This window comes from Chiloscyllium punctatum, chromosome 44 (assembly GCF_047496795.1).
Source record: "Chiloscyllium punctatum isolate Juve2018m chromosome 44, sChiPun1.3, whole genome shotgun sequence".
NCBI classification, from domain to species: Eukaryota; Metazoa; Chordata; class Chondrichthyes; order Orectolobiformes; family Hemiscylliidae; genus Chiloscyllium; species Chiloscyllium punctatum.
The window spans coordinates 53,496,856-53,510,696 of record NC_092782.1 but is presented as its reverse complement, the minus strand read 5'-3'; the positions used below and the strand labels follow the sequence as shown (position 1 = coordinate 53,510,696).

The window sequence follows — 13,841 nt, the reverse complement described above, 5'->3', positions numbered from 1 at the left end:
GATGGAGAATTGGCTGACTGGCAGAAGGCAGAGATTAGAGGTAGAGAGGTCTGTGGAACCACAAGTATTCAAGTTATACATTAAGAATCTGGACAAAAGAACTGAAGGCATTGTTTGCAGGTTATACCATGATAAGTGGAGGGTCAGATACTGCTGAGAAACTGGGGAGGCTGCAGATTGACTTGAACAGGCAGATGAAATCCTATTTGGGAAAGTGAGAAGTTATGTACTTTCGTAAAAATAGAGACAAACTATTTTCTAAATAGGGGAAGGTTTTGGAAATGTGAAGCCCAAGTTCAGGATTGCCTTAAGGTTAACATGCAGATTCCACTGGCAATTAAGGTGGCAAATTCAGTGCTTGCATTCATTTCAAAAGGACTACAATACAAGTGCAGAAAAGCCCTGCCAAGGCTGTATAAAGCTCTGGTCAGATGGCACTTGTAATATTGTGAGCAGTTTTAAGGAAGGATGTGCTGCCTTTGGAGGGTGTCTGGAAGAGGTTTCCAAGAGTGATGCTCGGGAGGAAGGACTTGTCACATGAGAAGCAGTTGAGGACTCTGGATCTGTACTTGGAGTTTAGAAGGATGGGTGGGATCTGATGCAAACTTACAGAATACTGAGAGATCTAGATGGAGGAAAGATGGGGAAGATATTTCCATGAGAGAGACAGAGAGACAGAGACAGAGAGAGAGAGAGAGACAGAGAGAGACAGAGAGAGAGAGAGAGAGAGAGAGAGACAGACAGACAGACAGACAGAGAGAGAGAGAGAGAGAGACAGACAGACAGAGAGAGAGAGAGAGAGAGACAGACAGACAGAGAGAGAGAGAGAGACAGAGAGACAGAGAGAGACAGAGAGAGAGAGAGAGAGAGACAGAGAGAGAGAGAGAGAGACAGAGAGACAAACAGAGAGAGAGAGAGAGACAAACAGAGAGAAAGAGACAGAGAAAGAAAGAAAGAAAGAAAGAGAAAGAGAGAGAGAGAGAGAGAGACAGAGACGAGGACCCAAGGGTACAGCCTCAGAGTGAAGGGATGACACTTTAGAACTGAGAGGAAAAAGAATTTCTTAAGCCAGAGGGTGGTTAATCTGTAGGACTCATTGCTGCTGAGGGCTGTGGAAGCCAAGATAATGAGTGTATTTAAGACAGAGATAGATAGGCTCTTGATTGGTAAGGGGATCAAGAGCTATCGAAGGCAGGAGAATGGGGTTGAGAAACATGTCAGCCATGATTGAATGGCAGAGCAGGCTAATTCTGCTATGTCTTATCGTCCATTTTATACATTGCATTTTCCAGCACCAGATCTAGCAAAGTCTCCTTCCTAGTTGTACCAATGACAAAGTGGACGAGGAAGTTCTCCACAACACACTTCATAAATTCTGTTGCCATAATTTCCAGTTTAACCAGAACTGCCATCCACCTTCTCTCTCCACACTTGTCTTTTCTGAATATTTAGTATAGTGAATATAAAATGCCCAGTCCTTAAACATTTAAGCTTTGTTTCAATTAATGACAGTACATTATTCTCACAGGGCTATTTGCACTTGTACCTCCTGAAGCTTATTCGCCACATTGAGTGTTTACATGCATTTTAAGAGGTCTAGTGCACAGTGGTAGCATTCCTACCTCTGGACCAGAAGCTCCAGGTTCAAGTCACATGTTAGGACTTGTTTGCCATGGAAGGTGTACTTGTAACCTGGTCAAACATGCTGATTATCAGAATGTAAATCCTTCCACAAAGCTTGATGGCTCATGGTAAGAGTGAGAGTATCTCCTGGTAAGCCATCCTGCAGAAGTTAATGGCCTAACCCTCAGAAACAGGGATAGAAAACAAAAGGAATGGATAAATATACTTTTTAGTTCTGTCCCATGGCTTTTCAACAGTAAATGGTATAATGTGAGAAAAGTAATGTGTCAGTCACAGAACAAAGAGTGTAGAGACTAAAGAAAGCACAAATAAATGCATTGCTTTCTTTACTTAAAGAATGGTGCCCTCAACAATGTTTGAAATAAACTAATGGCCATTCATTATGGTTTAATAAGAAATTGCAAAAGACAGGGGCATTAGATCACATTTAAAGTAATATAAAATACAGATGATGATCTAGCAGATGTGGAGGCTAATGAGGTGGAAACTGAGCACAAGAATCATGTTATTGTTGAGAAAGAGAAATGTTTGATGTGTGGCAAATACATTGAAGGGCACCATTAATCAGACAAGAGATCAGATTTAAAAGCATAGTATCAGGGTGCTATCCACATACAATCTTAGGAAGTGAACCACTACATATAATGCAGTCAAAAGCTTCAAAGTTGGCTCAATAAAGGTCATTTATGTTTTTTCCTGAATTACTGTAAACACATTTTCTAAAAACAAAGTTAGAACATCTGGAAATATCTTACCATGCATACTATGTTTCGAGTCAGACAATAATCTCACGAGTGCCCAGAAGGCATCTTCTTCATTCAGATACATAAGAAGCAGTGCAGTGATCTGACTCATTCCCTGGCAGTAACCTACTTCCTGTAATTGAATAAAAATGAAGAAAAAAGTAAACTAGTTACTTAGATGGAATTTATTCATTATTTTTAAGGAAATTAATGAGATTTGGACATTTAATTTATAAAATTTTATTTGGAATTAAATCATTCATTATAATTTGAAAGAGATACATTAAGAAAGGGCCCCAATGTAAAGGGAACAGTTGTTAACTTCCTTTTCAAATGTAATGAATACCTTGTAATCAAGACACTAGAAAATGCAGGAGTTTGCAAAACCTGTTTCTGCAGACAATGTAACAGAGGTACCAGATGTGTTAATGACTGTCAAAATATGAACTTCTGCTAAAAGGCAGCAGTGCAAAAATGGACACATTTTCTAGCTATAGAGAACTAAATTTACAAAGGGTGGCATATTTAACTGTTGAAAAGTTCTGACTTAGCATCACAAGTCTGAAATTAATTTAATAAAGGAAGGCAAAGGAAAACGATAATATTACACTACTGAACAACATTAAAAAAAGCACAGTACTGAATAATTACAAAGAAACACAAGGATAACAGTGGTGCCATTAAAGGAATTAGGTATGATAAGTTGATATATAATAATAGCAAAATGACAGAAACCTTAATTTTTTTCCTCAGCATTCACTCCAAACATGATTGAAGCAAAGTTAGAAAAAAATTCAAAAAGATACAAAGATATTTCACGTGGGAAACAGGGTTAATTGACAAACTACAGCTCATGTTGGGGTTGGGGAGTGCAGCATATTAGCATGGAGATTGGCCGGCTAACAGGAAGTACAGAATTGGTACGAATGGATCTTTTTCAGGTTGCTTGAAACAAGTGGTGTGTGAGAGGTATCTGTACTAAGACCTTAACTCTTTGCAATTAATATACATTACTTGAATGAAGGGACCAAAGGTATAGTTGCTAAATTTGCTTATGATACAAAGATTGGATGGAAGTTGTGAAGGAATCTACAAAAGGATATGGATAGGTTAATTGAGCAAACAAAGATCTGGAACAATGAGCAAAATGTGGGAGAATGCAAAATTGTTCATTTTAGCAGGAAGAATAAAAAAAAATTGACCTGAAAGGTGAGAGATTATAGAGCTTGGAGTTGCAGTAGGATCTGTATATCCTAAAGCATGAACCGCAAAAGGAGAGTATAAAAGTACAGATATGTAATTCAGAAATCTAATAGTACGCTATCACCTGTTGCAAGAAAAATTAAATCCAAAAGTAGGGAGACTATGCTTCAGTTATATAGGGCATTGGTGAAAACACAACTGAAGTACTCTACACAGTACTGGTCACCTTGTTTAAGGAAAGATACAGATACTTTAGAAACAGCAGAGCAGGCTTTCTAGACTAATATCTGAAATGGGTGGATTGTTTTGTGAGGACAAGTTTAACAGACCAGATTTGTATCTGCAGGACTTTTGAAGATTTAGACTTGATTTAAACATTTGACACACTAAGGGGTCTTTACAGGGTAGATGTGCAGAAGATGTTCCTTCTCACATCTATTCATCTATTAATAGCGGTCACTGTTTAAAATTCAGAAGTTGCCCTTTTAAAACAGATTAAGCAAATTTTTTTCTTGGGTAGAGCTGAGACTCTTTGTAAGTATTTTTTTCTGAAAATGCAATGAAAGCAGAATCTTTCAATATTGTTAAGGCAGAATAGATGCTTTCTGGCAAAGAAGGGATGAAAGATTAGCGCAGGTAGAAATATGGATTTATGATCAGATAAGTCATGGTCTTATTAAATGGCTGAGAAAGCTCGAGGGGTCAAATGGTCTATTCCTGCTCGTTCTTGGTATATTCATATATAGTTGACTAATGAGAATAAAATCCGTTGCTTAGAGAAGTGTATCCACACATATTCAATGCCAATTCACTATTACCTGCATTTAAAATTCTGTGAAAAGGGAATAGTTGTAGCAGATGGAGGGACAGATAATATAATTCACAGAGACAAATGAATGAAATGATCCACTAACACCTCGGTAAAGTTGTCTTATGACCATAGGACTGCTCTCTCAATAGAACCCTCTGGTGGTTATTTGACTTGAGGGTCACCACGCTTCAAACAAGGGGAGAGATTCAAGAAGAGTGTCCTTCATGGCAACCTCATCCGATGACAGGCAAGATAACGGAATTTTCAATCCAAGATGCAATAGAAAAACTTTTAGAAACTGAAAAACAGTTTGAGAAGCAAAAGGGGGTACGAGACTTGATGAGCCTTCATGAAGTCTTTGAATTAATTGAAACAAAAATAAAGGAAACACAGCAAACATAATATATTTGGATTTCCAAAAAGTTGAGGAGCTATATAATGGATTATTGACCAGGTCAAAGCACAGGGAATCAGGGGCCAAGTTGAATAGAAAGCTGGTTCCAAACTAAAAGTTAGGTTTAAATGTAGTTACTCGGATTGGCAAGTAGTCCTAAGTAGCGATCCATATGGATTGGTATTGGAATCCCTGTCGTTCACTATTTGGGTAAATGACTTGGGCTCATAAAACAGAAGCACAATTTCAAAATTTGCACGTGGAACCAAAATATGGGATGTAGATAACAAAGGAGAGGTCTTCAATAAAACACAGGAAGACATGAATAAATTAGCAAAATAGGTACACAATTGACAAATGAATTTCAACCTAGATTATACCATAAGGCAATATGAAATAGGAACGAAAGTAGCCGATTTAGGTCCTTGAGCCTGCTCTGCCATTCAATAGGATCATGATTGATTCTGACATTCCTGTCCTTTCTCACTCTACTGATCAAGAATCTCTGTCAACCTTAATTATATAGATGGATTCTGCTCCCGACAGCTCTCTGTGGCAAAGGAGTATCAAAGACTCTCAACCTTAAGAAGGATTTCCTTCTTGACTCAGTCTTAAATTGGTGCCCCTTTATTCTGAGACTTTGCCCTCTGGTCCTAGACACTTCCATGAGGTAAACCATCCTGTCAACATTTATCCTGAAAAGCCCCTTAAGAATCCTATATGTTTCATTGGGATCACCTCTCATTCTTCTACCCCTAGTGAAGAGAATCCTAACACGTTTAGCCTTTGCTCCAAAGGCAATCACTCCATACTGGGGATTATCCTTATAAACCTTCTCTGAACAGCCTCCAATGTAACACTATCTTTCCTTCAGTAAGGGGACAAAAACGGCTCACAGTACTCCAGGTGTGGTAAGATTATCCTACTCTAATACTCCAACCCCGTTGAAATAAGGGCCAACGTTCCATTAGATTTCTTAATTATCTGTGTGCTAGATTTTTACTGAGAGGTAAAAACATTTTGGTAGGAATAATAATATGTGGGCCACAAACAAGTGTCTGATGCATACAGCCCAAATAGTGACACAAGTTAATAAGGTCATAAAACAAGGCAACAAAGCAGAAACAAGGCTTATTTCTGGAGAGACTAATCTATAACAGAGTGATGCTAAACTCATGTAATTATAACATTTATTACACTGTGAACGTTTTGGCCTCTATCATAAGAAAGGCCATGCACCCATGCCTATTGGTAAAGGTGAAAAAGGACTATTGTAACGATAGCAGAACTGAACTTCAGGGAAACTGACCAGGCTGGGGATTTTTTTTATGATAGGGTAAACCAGTTAAATTTGTTTAAAATTATGAAAAGGTTTGATATATTAGATATAGAGCTGGCATTTCCACTTGCAAAGGAGACCAGAGTTGGAGCCATATAAATAACCATTAACAAAACAATATAGATTTCATGAGAAACCTGGTTAGTAAAAAATGCAGCTAAGGTGTGGAACCACTTATTTTATTCATTTGTCAAACTTGAGTGTCAATGAATGGCCAGCATTGATAGCCCATCCCTATTTGTCCTTGAAAAGGTGATGGTGAGCTGCTTTCTTGAATTGTTGCAGTCCACTTGCTGTGGGTTAACCCACAAAGTCAGTAGGGAGGGAATTCCAAGATTTTGACCCAACGACTGAAGGAACGGCGGCATATTTCCAAGTCAGGGTGGTGAGTGCCTTGGAGGGGAACTTACAGGTGGTGGTACTCCAAAAGACCTGTGCCCTTGTCCTTCTGAATGGAAGTGGTCATGGATTTGGAAGATGCTGTTTAGGATGTTTGGTGAATTTCTGCAGGGCGTCTTGTAGATAGTACACACTGCTGCTACTGAGCGCCAGTGGTGGAGGTACTGAATGTTTTTAGATGTGCTGCCAATCAAATGGGTTGCTTTGTCCTGAATGGTGTCAAGCTTCTTGAGTGTTGTTGGCCCTCCACCCATCCTGGCAAGTATTCCATCACATTATAAATGGTGGGTAGAATTTGGGGTGTCAGGAGGTGAGTTACTCAATGCAGTATCCCTAGTCTCTGACCTGCACTTGTAGCCGCTATATTTATGTGGTGAGTCCAGTTGAGTTTTTTGGTCAGTGGTAATCCCAGGGATGTGGACAGTGGGGAAATTCAGTATGCATAATCATAACCTTTTGCATAAGCAACCCCAACCTGGTGAAACATGAATGTATTGATACAAATAACATGGATGCATTTAAGGGAAAGCTGGATAGACATGATGGAGGAAAGGACAGTTGATCTGTTGATGAGCATTATCTTTGTCTGCAGGGGTGGATAAAGAGGCTTGCGCAGAGCATAAATACGGACATGGATCAGTTAGGTTGAGTGAGGTCCTTCTGTGCTAGATGTACCTTGCTATTTGCGAAGTTAATGAACTAGATAGATTAAAATTCAGAAGATTGTGTCCCATTGTCACTCCACAAAACAAACGGCAATGACATGTTTTAATGCATGATTACTGAAGAACAATTGAAGAATTTTATGTTCACAATGAATATTCACCTGGCAGGGTTAAATTCTTTCAAAAAGTTGAAATACTAAAAAAAAGACTTAATATCCTTCAAATATTCTTCACACTGAATTATATTCTCCCTGACACCACCATTGTTTCAAAATCAGGCATTTCAGCAATCACTTTATTATAACTCTGCAGGATGAAAATCATCTTTATTACAAAGGCATTGTACATATCATATCTTTCAGAAAATCAATATGAACCAGAAAAGCAACAACTTGCTTCGAAATCTCATCTAAAATACAGATGACTAAGAAACATACCGTGTTATACATGGAATAAGCAGCTAAAACGTGGAACAAAGCTTGTTGCCTGTAGAAGAAGAATATAAATTAATTACTTATGAATTTTGATTTCAGCTATATTGAATATAAACATATTGATTCACAACATCTTCCTCAATTCTAAAGGCATGTTTGTGCAGTAAAGGCTCCTGTGGCTAAATAAAGAAGCAAAGTGCTACTCTGGACATTTACAAGAGACAATTCTGGGTGATTCTTGAACAGCCAACATTCAAATTTCATCTTTCTAATTGTATCTAGCATAGCAATCAACAGAAGATATTACTTTTCTCTGAAGGTTTCTGTCCTAAAGAACGCAAGTTATTGAACTTAACCTTGCAAATAATCGACACTGAGTATATGCATCTTAAAATCTATCCAAAACATCATGGCATCTCTTCTATTTGTTAGTCAATAATACCAAATCATCTTTGTTATTTCTTCAAGCAGTCCTGGAGAAGATATTTCACTACTTGCTACCATTAGCTTTCATTATTATTATTACTTTATTATTCCATCTTTGATACCACTGTCACATGGCCTCACTGAGTCCCTCAGACCACTGGTATTCCTGGATGCAGATCCTCACGTGTCTAGAAATTCCACAAAAATACTATTCTGTAGCATTATTAACCACCAAGTGACACATTAAATAAACACAATATCTAAATTCATATGTGCAGACAAGACAAAATAGCAGATAGCCAGCCAACATATTAGCATATGAAATTTCTGGTGTAATTTTAACAACTTACACTTCCTACAGTACTTTTGACGCATGGACGTAATACAAGATATTTCACAATGGTATTATAAAATAAAGAGTATTATAACATGAATCACACAGCAGATATTAGGTCACATGTCCAAAACCTAGACTAAAACAGTAAGTTTTAAGAACTGTCTTAAAGAAAAGATGGGAGGCGCACAGAGAATTGGAGTGGTGAGGAAATCCAGAGCTTGGGGCCCAGATAACTGAAGAAACAAGAATTAATGATGGAGAAATTATGATGAGGAATACACAAGTATATTCTAAGGTCTGAAGGGGAGTGCAAAAATAGGCAACTAAGGCCATGGGAAAATCTGAAAACTAGCATGAATATTTCAAAACCAAGACCCTGTTTGACTGGGAGCCAATCAAGATCAGTGATTACAAAGTTGGCAGAAAATGACTTGCATTTGGGATGACATCAAGCTTACAAAGTGCACAGTGAGAGAGACCAGCCAGAAGTGTGTTGGAACAGTCAAGTTTAGAGGTAATAAAGGTGAAGGTTTCAGTAGGAGGTCAACGGAAATAGAAAAATCAAGCTATGTTAGAGAAAGAAAAAGGCAGTATTAGGGGTGACATGAATGAGGTCAGAATCTCAACCCAGAGAACGATCAGGAGAAGGTCGGGCCAATCAGGGATAGCGGAGCAAGCTTGTGTGGAGTCTGAGCAGATAGGGGAAGCCCGAAATGAGTTTTTTTGCTTCAGTTTTCACCAAGGAAAGGGAACTTGTTGTAAATGAAAACTTAGAGGAGCTGGGATACAGGCTTGACCAGATCATGATTGATGAAGCTGATGTGCTAGAAAGTTTGGAAAACATTCAGATGATAAGTCCCCAGGGCCAGACCAGATTTATCCTAGGCTGCTCCGGGAAGTGAGAAAGGAGGTTGCTAAACCGCTGGCGAGGATATTTGCCTTCTCACTCTCCACGGGTGTCGTACTGGAGGATTGGAAGGAAGCGAATGTTGTTCCTCTTTTCAAGAAGGGTAATAGGGAAATCCCTGGCAATTACAGACCAGTCAGTCTTAAGTCTGTGCCCAGCAAAGTTGTGGAAAGAATTCTGAGGGATAGGATTTATGACTATTTGGCAAAGCATAGTGTGATTAAAGGCAGTCAGCATGGCTTTGTGAGGGGCAGGTCATGTCTCACAAATTGTTTGAGTTTTTGAGGAGGCATCAAGACAGGTCGATGACAGTCGAACAGTGGATGTGGTGTATATAGACTTCAGCAAGGCATTTGATAGGGTTCCCCATGATAGGCTCATTCATAAAGTCAGGAAGTATGGGATACAGGGAGATTTGGCTATCTGGATTCAGAATTGGCTGGCTGACAGAAGGCAGAAAGTGGTTTTAGATGGAAAGTATCCTGCCTGGAGGACAGTGTTGAATGGGGTCCCGCAGGGCTCTGTTCTTGGGCCTCTGCTCTTTGTAATTACTTGGATGAGGAGGTTGAGGGGTGGGTTAGTAAATTTGCAGATGACACAAAGGTTGGAGGTGTCATCGATAGTATAGAAGGCTACTGCAGGCTGCAGCGTGACACAGACAGGATGCAGAACTGGGCTGAGAAATGGAAGATGGAGTTCAACCTGGATAAATGCAAAGTGATGCATTTTGGAAGGTCGAACTCGAATGCTGAATATAGGATTAAAGACAGGATTCTTGGCAGTGTGGAGGAACAGAGGGATCTGGTGTGCAAGTATATAGATCTCTCAAAGTTGCCACCCAAGGAGATAGGGTTGTTAAAAAAAGCATATGGGGTTTTGGTTTTTATTAACGGGGGGGGGGGGGGGGGGGGGGGGGGGGGGGGGGGGGCGAGTTTAAGAGCCGTGAGGTTTTGCTGCAGCTCTACAAGTCCTTGATGAGACCACACTTAGAATACTGTGTCCACTTCTGGTTGCTCTGCTATAGGAAAGACACAGAGGCTTTGGAGAGGGTGCAACGGTTTACCAGGATGCTGCCTGGACTGGAGGGCTTGCTTTACGAAGAAAGGTTGAATAAGCTCAGACTTTCTTTCTAGAGAGAAGGAGGAAGAGAGGAGACCTGACCAAGGTGTACAAAATAATGAGAGGAATAGATAGAGTCAATAGCCAGAGACTTTCTCCCAGGGCAGGATTGACTGGTACAAGAAGTCATAGTTTGAAGATATTAGGAGGAAGGTATAAAGGAGACGTCAGAGGTAGATTCTTTCTGCAGAGTGTTGTGAATGCATGGAATGCGTTGCCAGCTGTGGTGGTGGAAGCAGAGACATTGGGGATATTTAAGCGACTGCTGGACATGCGCATGGATAGCAGTGAGTTGAGGGGTGCGTAGGTTAAATTACTTTATTTTACATTAGGATTAAATCTTGGCACAACATCGTGGGCCAAAGGGACTGTTCTGTGCTGTACTTTACTATGTTCTATATTCTAATTATGGTCGCTAGCCACAAAGTGCTCCCCCACTGACACCTCAGTTACCTACCCTACCTCATTTCCCAAGAGTAGGTCAAGTTTTGCACTTTCCTCATAGGTACATCCACATACTGACTCAGAAAATTTTCTTGTACACACTTAAATTCCTCTCCATCAAAACCCTTAACATTATGGCAATTCCAGTCTATGTTTGGAAAGTTAAAATCCCCTAACACAACCAGCCTATTATTCTTAAAGATAACTGAGATCTCCTTTCAAGTTTATATCTCAATTTACCGCTGACTATTAGGTGGTGTATAATACAATCCCTTTTTTATTTCTTAGTTCCACCCAAATGTATTTCTGGGAATAACCTCCCTAGGTACAGCTGTATCACTATCAAAAATGCCACTCCCCCTCCTCTTTTGCCACCCTTTCTATCCTTCCCGTAGCATTTGTATCCTGGAATATTAAGCTGCCAGTCCTGTCCATCCCTGAGCCATGTTTCTGTAATCGCTATAATATCCGAGACCCATGTTCCTAACCATGCCCTGAGTTCATCTGCCTTCCCTGTTAGGTCTCCTACACTGAAATAAATGCAGTTTAATTTATCAGTCCTACCTTGTCCTCTGCTTTGTCCCTGCCTGCCCTGACTGTTTGACTCGCTTCTTTTCTCAACTGTGCCAGTCTCAGATTGATCTCTTTCCTCACTATTTTCCAGAGTCCCACTCCCCTACCTTACTAGTTTAAATCCTTCTGAGCAGCTCTCACAAATCTCCCTGCCAGTATATTAGTCCCCTTTCAATTCAGGTACAATCTGTCCTTCTACAGGTCACTTCTACTCCAGAAGAGATTCCAATGATCCAAAAATGTGAATCCTTCTCCCATACACCAGCTCCTCAGCCACACATTCATCTGCTCTATCTTCCTATTCCTACCCTCATTAGCTCATAGCATCAGGAGTAATCCAGATATTACTCCCCTCGAAGACTTCCTTTTTAAATTCCTGCCTAACTTTCTATATTCTCCCTTCAGAATCTCATCCTTCTCCCTTCTATGTCATTGGTTCCAATGTGTCCAACAACCTCCAGCTGGTCCCTCTCCCATTTGAGAACATTCTACACCCTCTCTGAGAGATCCTTGATCCTGGCACCAGGGAGACAACACATCATACTGATTTTTTGCTGCTAGCCACAGAAACATCTGTCTGTGCCTCTGACTAGAAAGTCCCTTAACACAATTGATCGCTTGGAACCCGACATACCCCTCATTTCATTCGAGCCTGTCTTGGTACCAAAAACTTGGTTGTTTGTGCTACATTCCCCTGAGAATCCGTCACCCCTTACATTTTCCAAAACAGCATACTTATTCGAAAGTAGTACTTCTCCCTATAAACTGCCATCCATCACACCCCCTTGCTCTTGTAAATTCCTCATTGTCTCTAACCGCTCCATGTCACTCCAACCAATCTATTCGATCTAACAGGATTCGCAACCAATGGCATTTGTTGCAGATATAATCCTCACTAACATGTAAACTCTCCCTAAACTTCCACATCCGACAAGAAGAGCATATCACTGTACTAAAGGCCATTTTTGCTTCTTCCAATCTACAGACCCAGAAAATAGCACCGTCTTATTCCTCTACAATACACTGCTCCAAGCTAACTTAACACTTATGACTTAAGAGACATATCTCAATAAAATATTTAATCAATAAAAAACTCACTATTGTAGATTTACAGCAAGGCTACACTGAAAACTATTCACTTATCTGTTGCAGTGCTGTAACCTCTCCCAAACAGGTTCCTCCTAGATCAGTTGTGAATTTCACTGTTTGTTAAGATTTCCTAGACGTGCTCCAATATCCAGCGATGCATGAATTCAAACAGCAATGGCAGTAACTGCTCAGGTTCACTGCTGTGTCAGTTAACAGTGTGCGTTTCTTTCTCTTTCTCTCTCCTGCACTGACCATGTGCTGCCTTTGTTCTTCTCCCTTTTAAAAATGCTGTTGTTTTGACTTTTTTTCTTCTTCTAAAGTTCCAAAACAATGCAACAGCATATAAAACAATAATTGCTGCTCCTGGAATTTGAGGAAATCACCTCCAACTAAATACCTCAAAAAAAAAGGAGCAGCCTGGTACAGCCAGAAACTTTTCCTGTCCTTCACCCTGGATTACCCAGAATCCTGCCATTTGTGACTTTGAGTACAGCTGTTTGGTGCATTGCAGGGCAAAAAACTTATTCATGGGACTGAAATTAGCCCAAGGAGGAAGTAAATGGATTTGGGAGGCAACATACATTCAAAGACTGTGGAGAGAAATCAGAGTTTAGAGATGGGACATCAGGTTGTGAGGATGGTGTGGTCAAGGGGAGTCTTTTTTCTTAGGAGAGTGGTGATGACAGCAGACTTAAAGGAGAGAGGTATAGCATCTGAAGAGAAAGAACTGGCTAACATGAAGGACAGGAGAGGAAGTTGGGTAATCAGCACTTAAGAGAATAGGATCGAGGGAACAGGGTTCAAAAGAAGAGTCACTTGACTCTAACTATTTACAATTTCTCTCTCGATAGATACAGCTAGACCTGCTGCATTTCTCCAGCACTGTTTTTATTTGAGCAAGCAGAAGACGGATTTTAGAGAAAATAAAGTCTGAGGGCATGTGGCAAGATAAAGGGAAAACAAGAGAAACATGACTGCTCAGAGCCAGGGCAAGGGCATTCAAAGGAAGTTTGGTTAGGTGACGTAGTAGAATGCAGGTTTGAGGCAGAGACGGCTGATTGGATGGTCTTGATCTCAGCGATGAAGTTTATGAGCTTCTTGTATTTACTGTTGGAGATAAGGATTGCAGGGACAGGGGAAAAGGGTTTAAAAAGATGGTCCATAATTGAGGAAAAAAAGCTGGGGATTATCCTTGTATTCCAAGATTATTCTAGAATAGTGAATGATTTTCACTGATGAAACACATGGGAGCATTTTAACTCATCCAGGCAGGTATTTCAATGTATAACCAAGCCATATCCTTTCACATCCATG

At 40.0% G+C, this 13,841-nt stretch overlaps 1 protein-coding gene across 8 annotated transcripts in view; it reads right to left on the bottom strand.

The window, feature by feature from the left end:
- The window catches only part of usp6nl (USP6 N-terminal like), a 235,239-nt gene that overhangs the window by 57,035 nt on the left and 164,363 nt on the right, over window positions 1-13,841 (bottom strand). For all 8 annotated transcript variants that reach the window (XM_072562952.1, XM_072562957.1, XM_072562956.1 and 5 more), the window contains 2 exons: window positions 7,636-7,684; window positions 2,400-2,520 (listed from right to left, as the gene is read on the bottom strand). In XM_072562952.1, coding sequence (XP_072419053.1) covers window positions 2,400-2,520; window positions 7,636-7,684 — 170 coding nt within the window. The remainder of the gene's footprint in view (window positions 1-2,399; window positions 2,521-7,635; window positions 7,685-13,841) is intronic.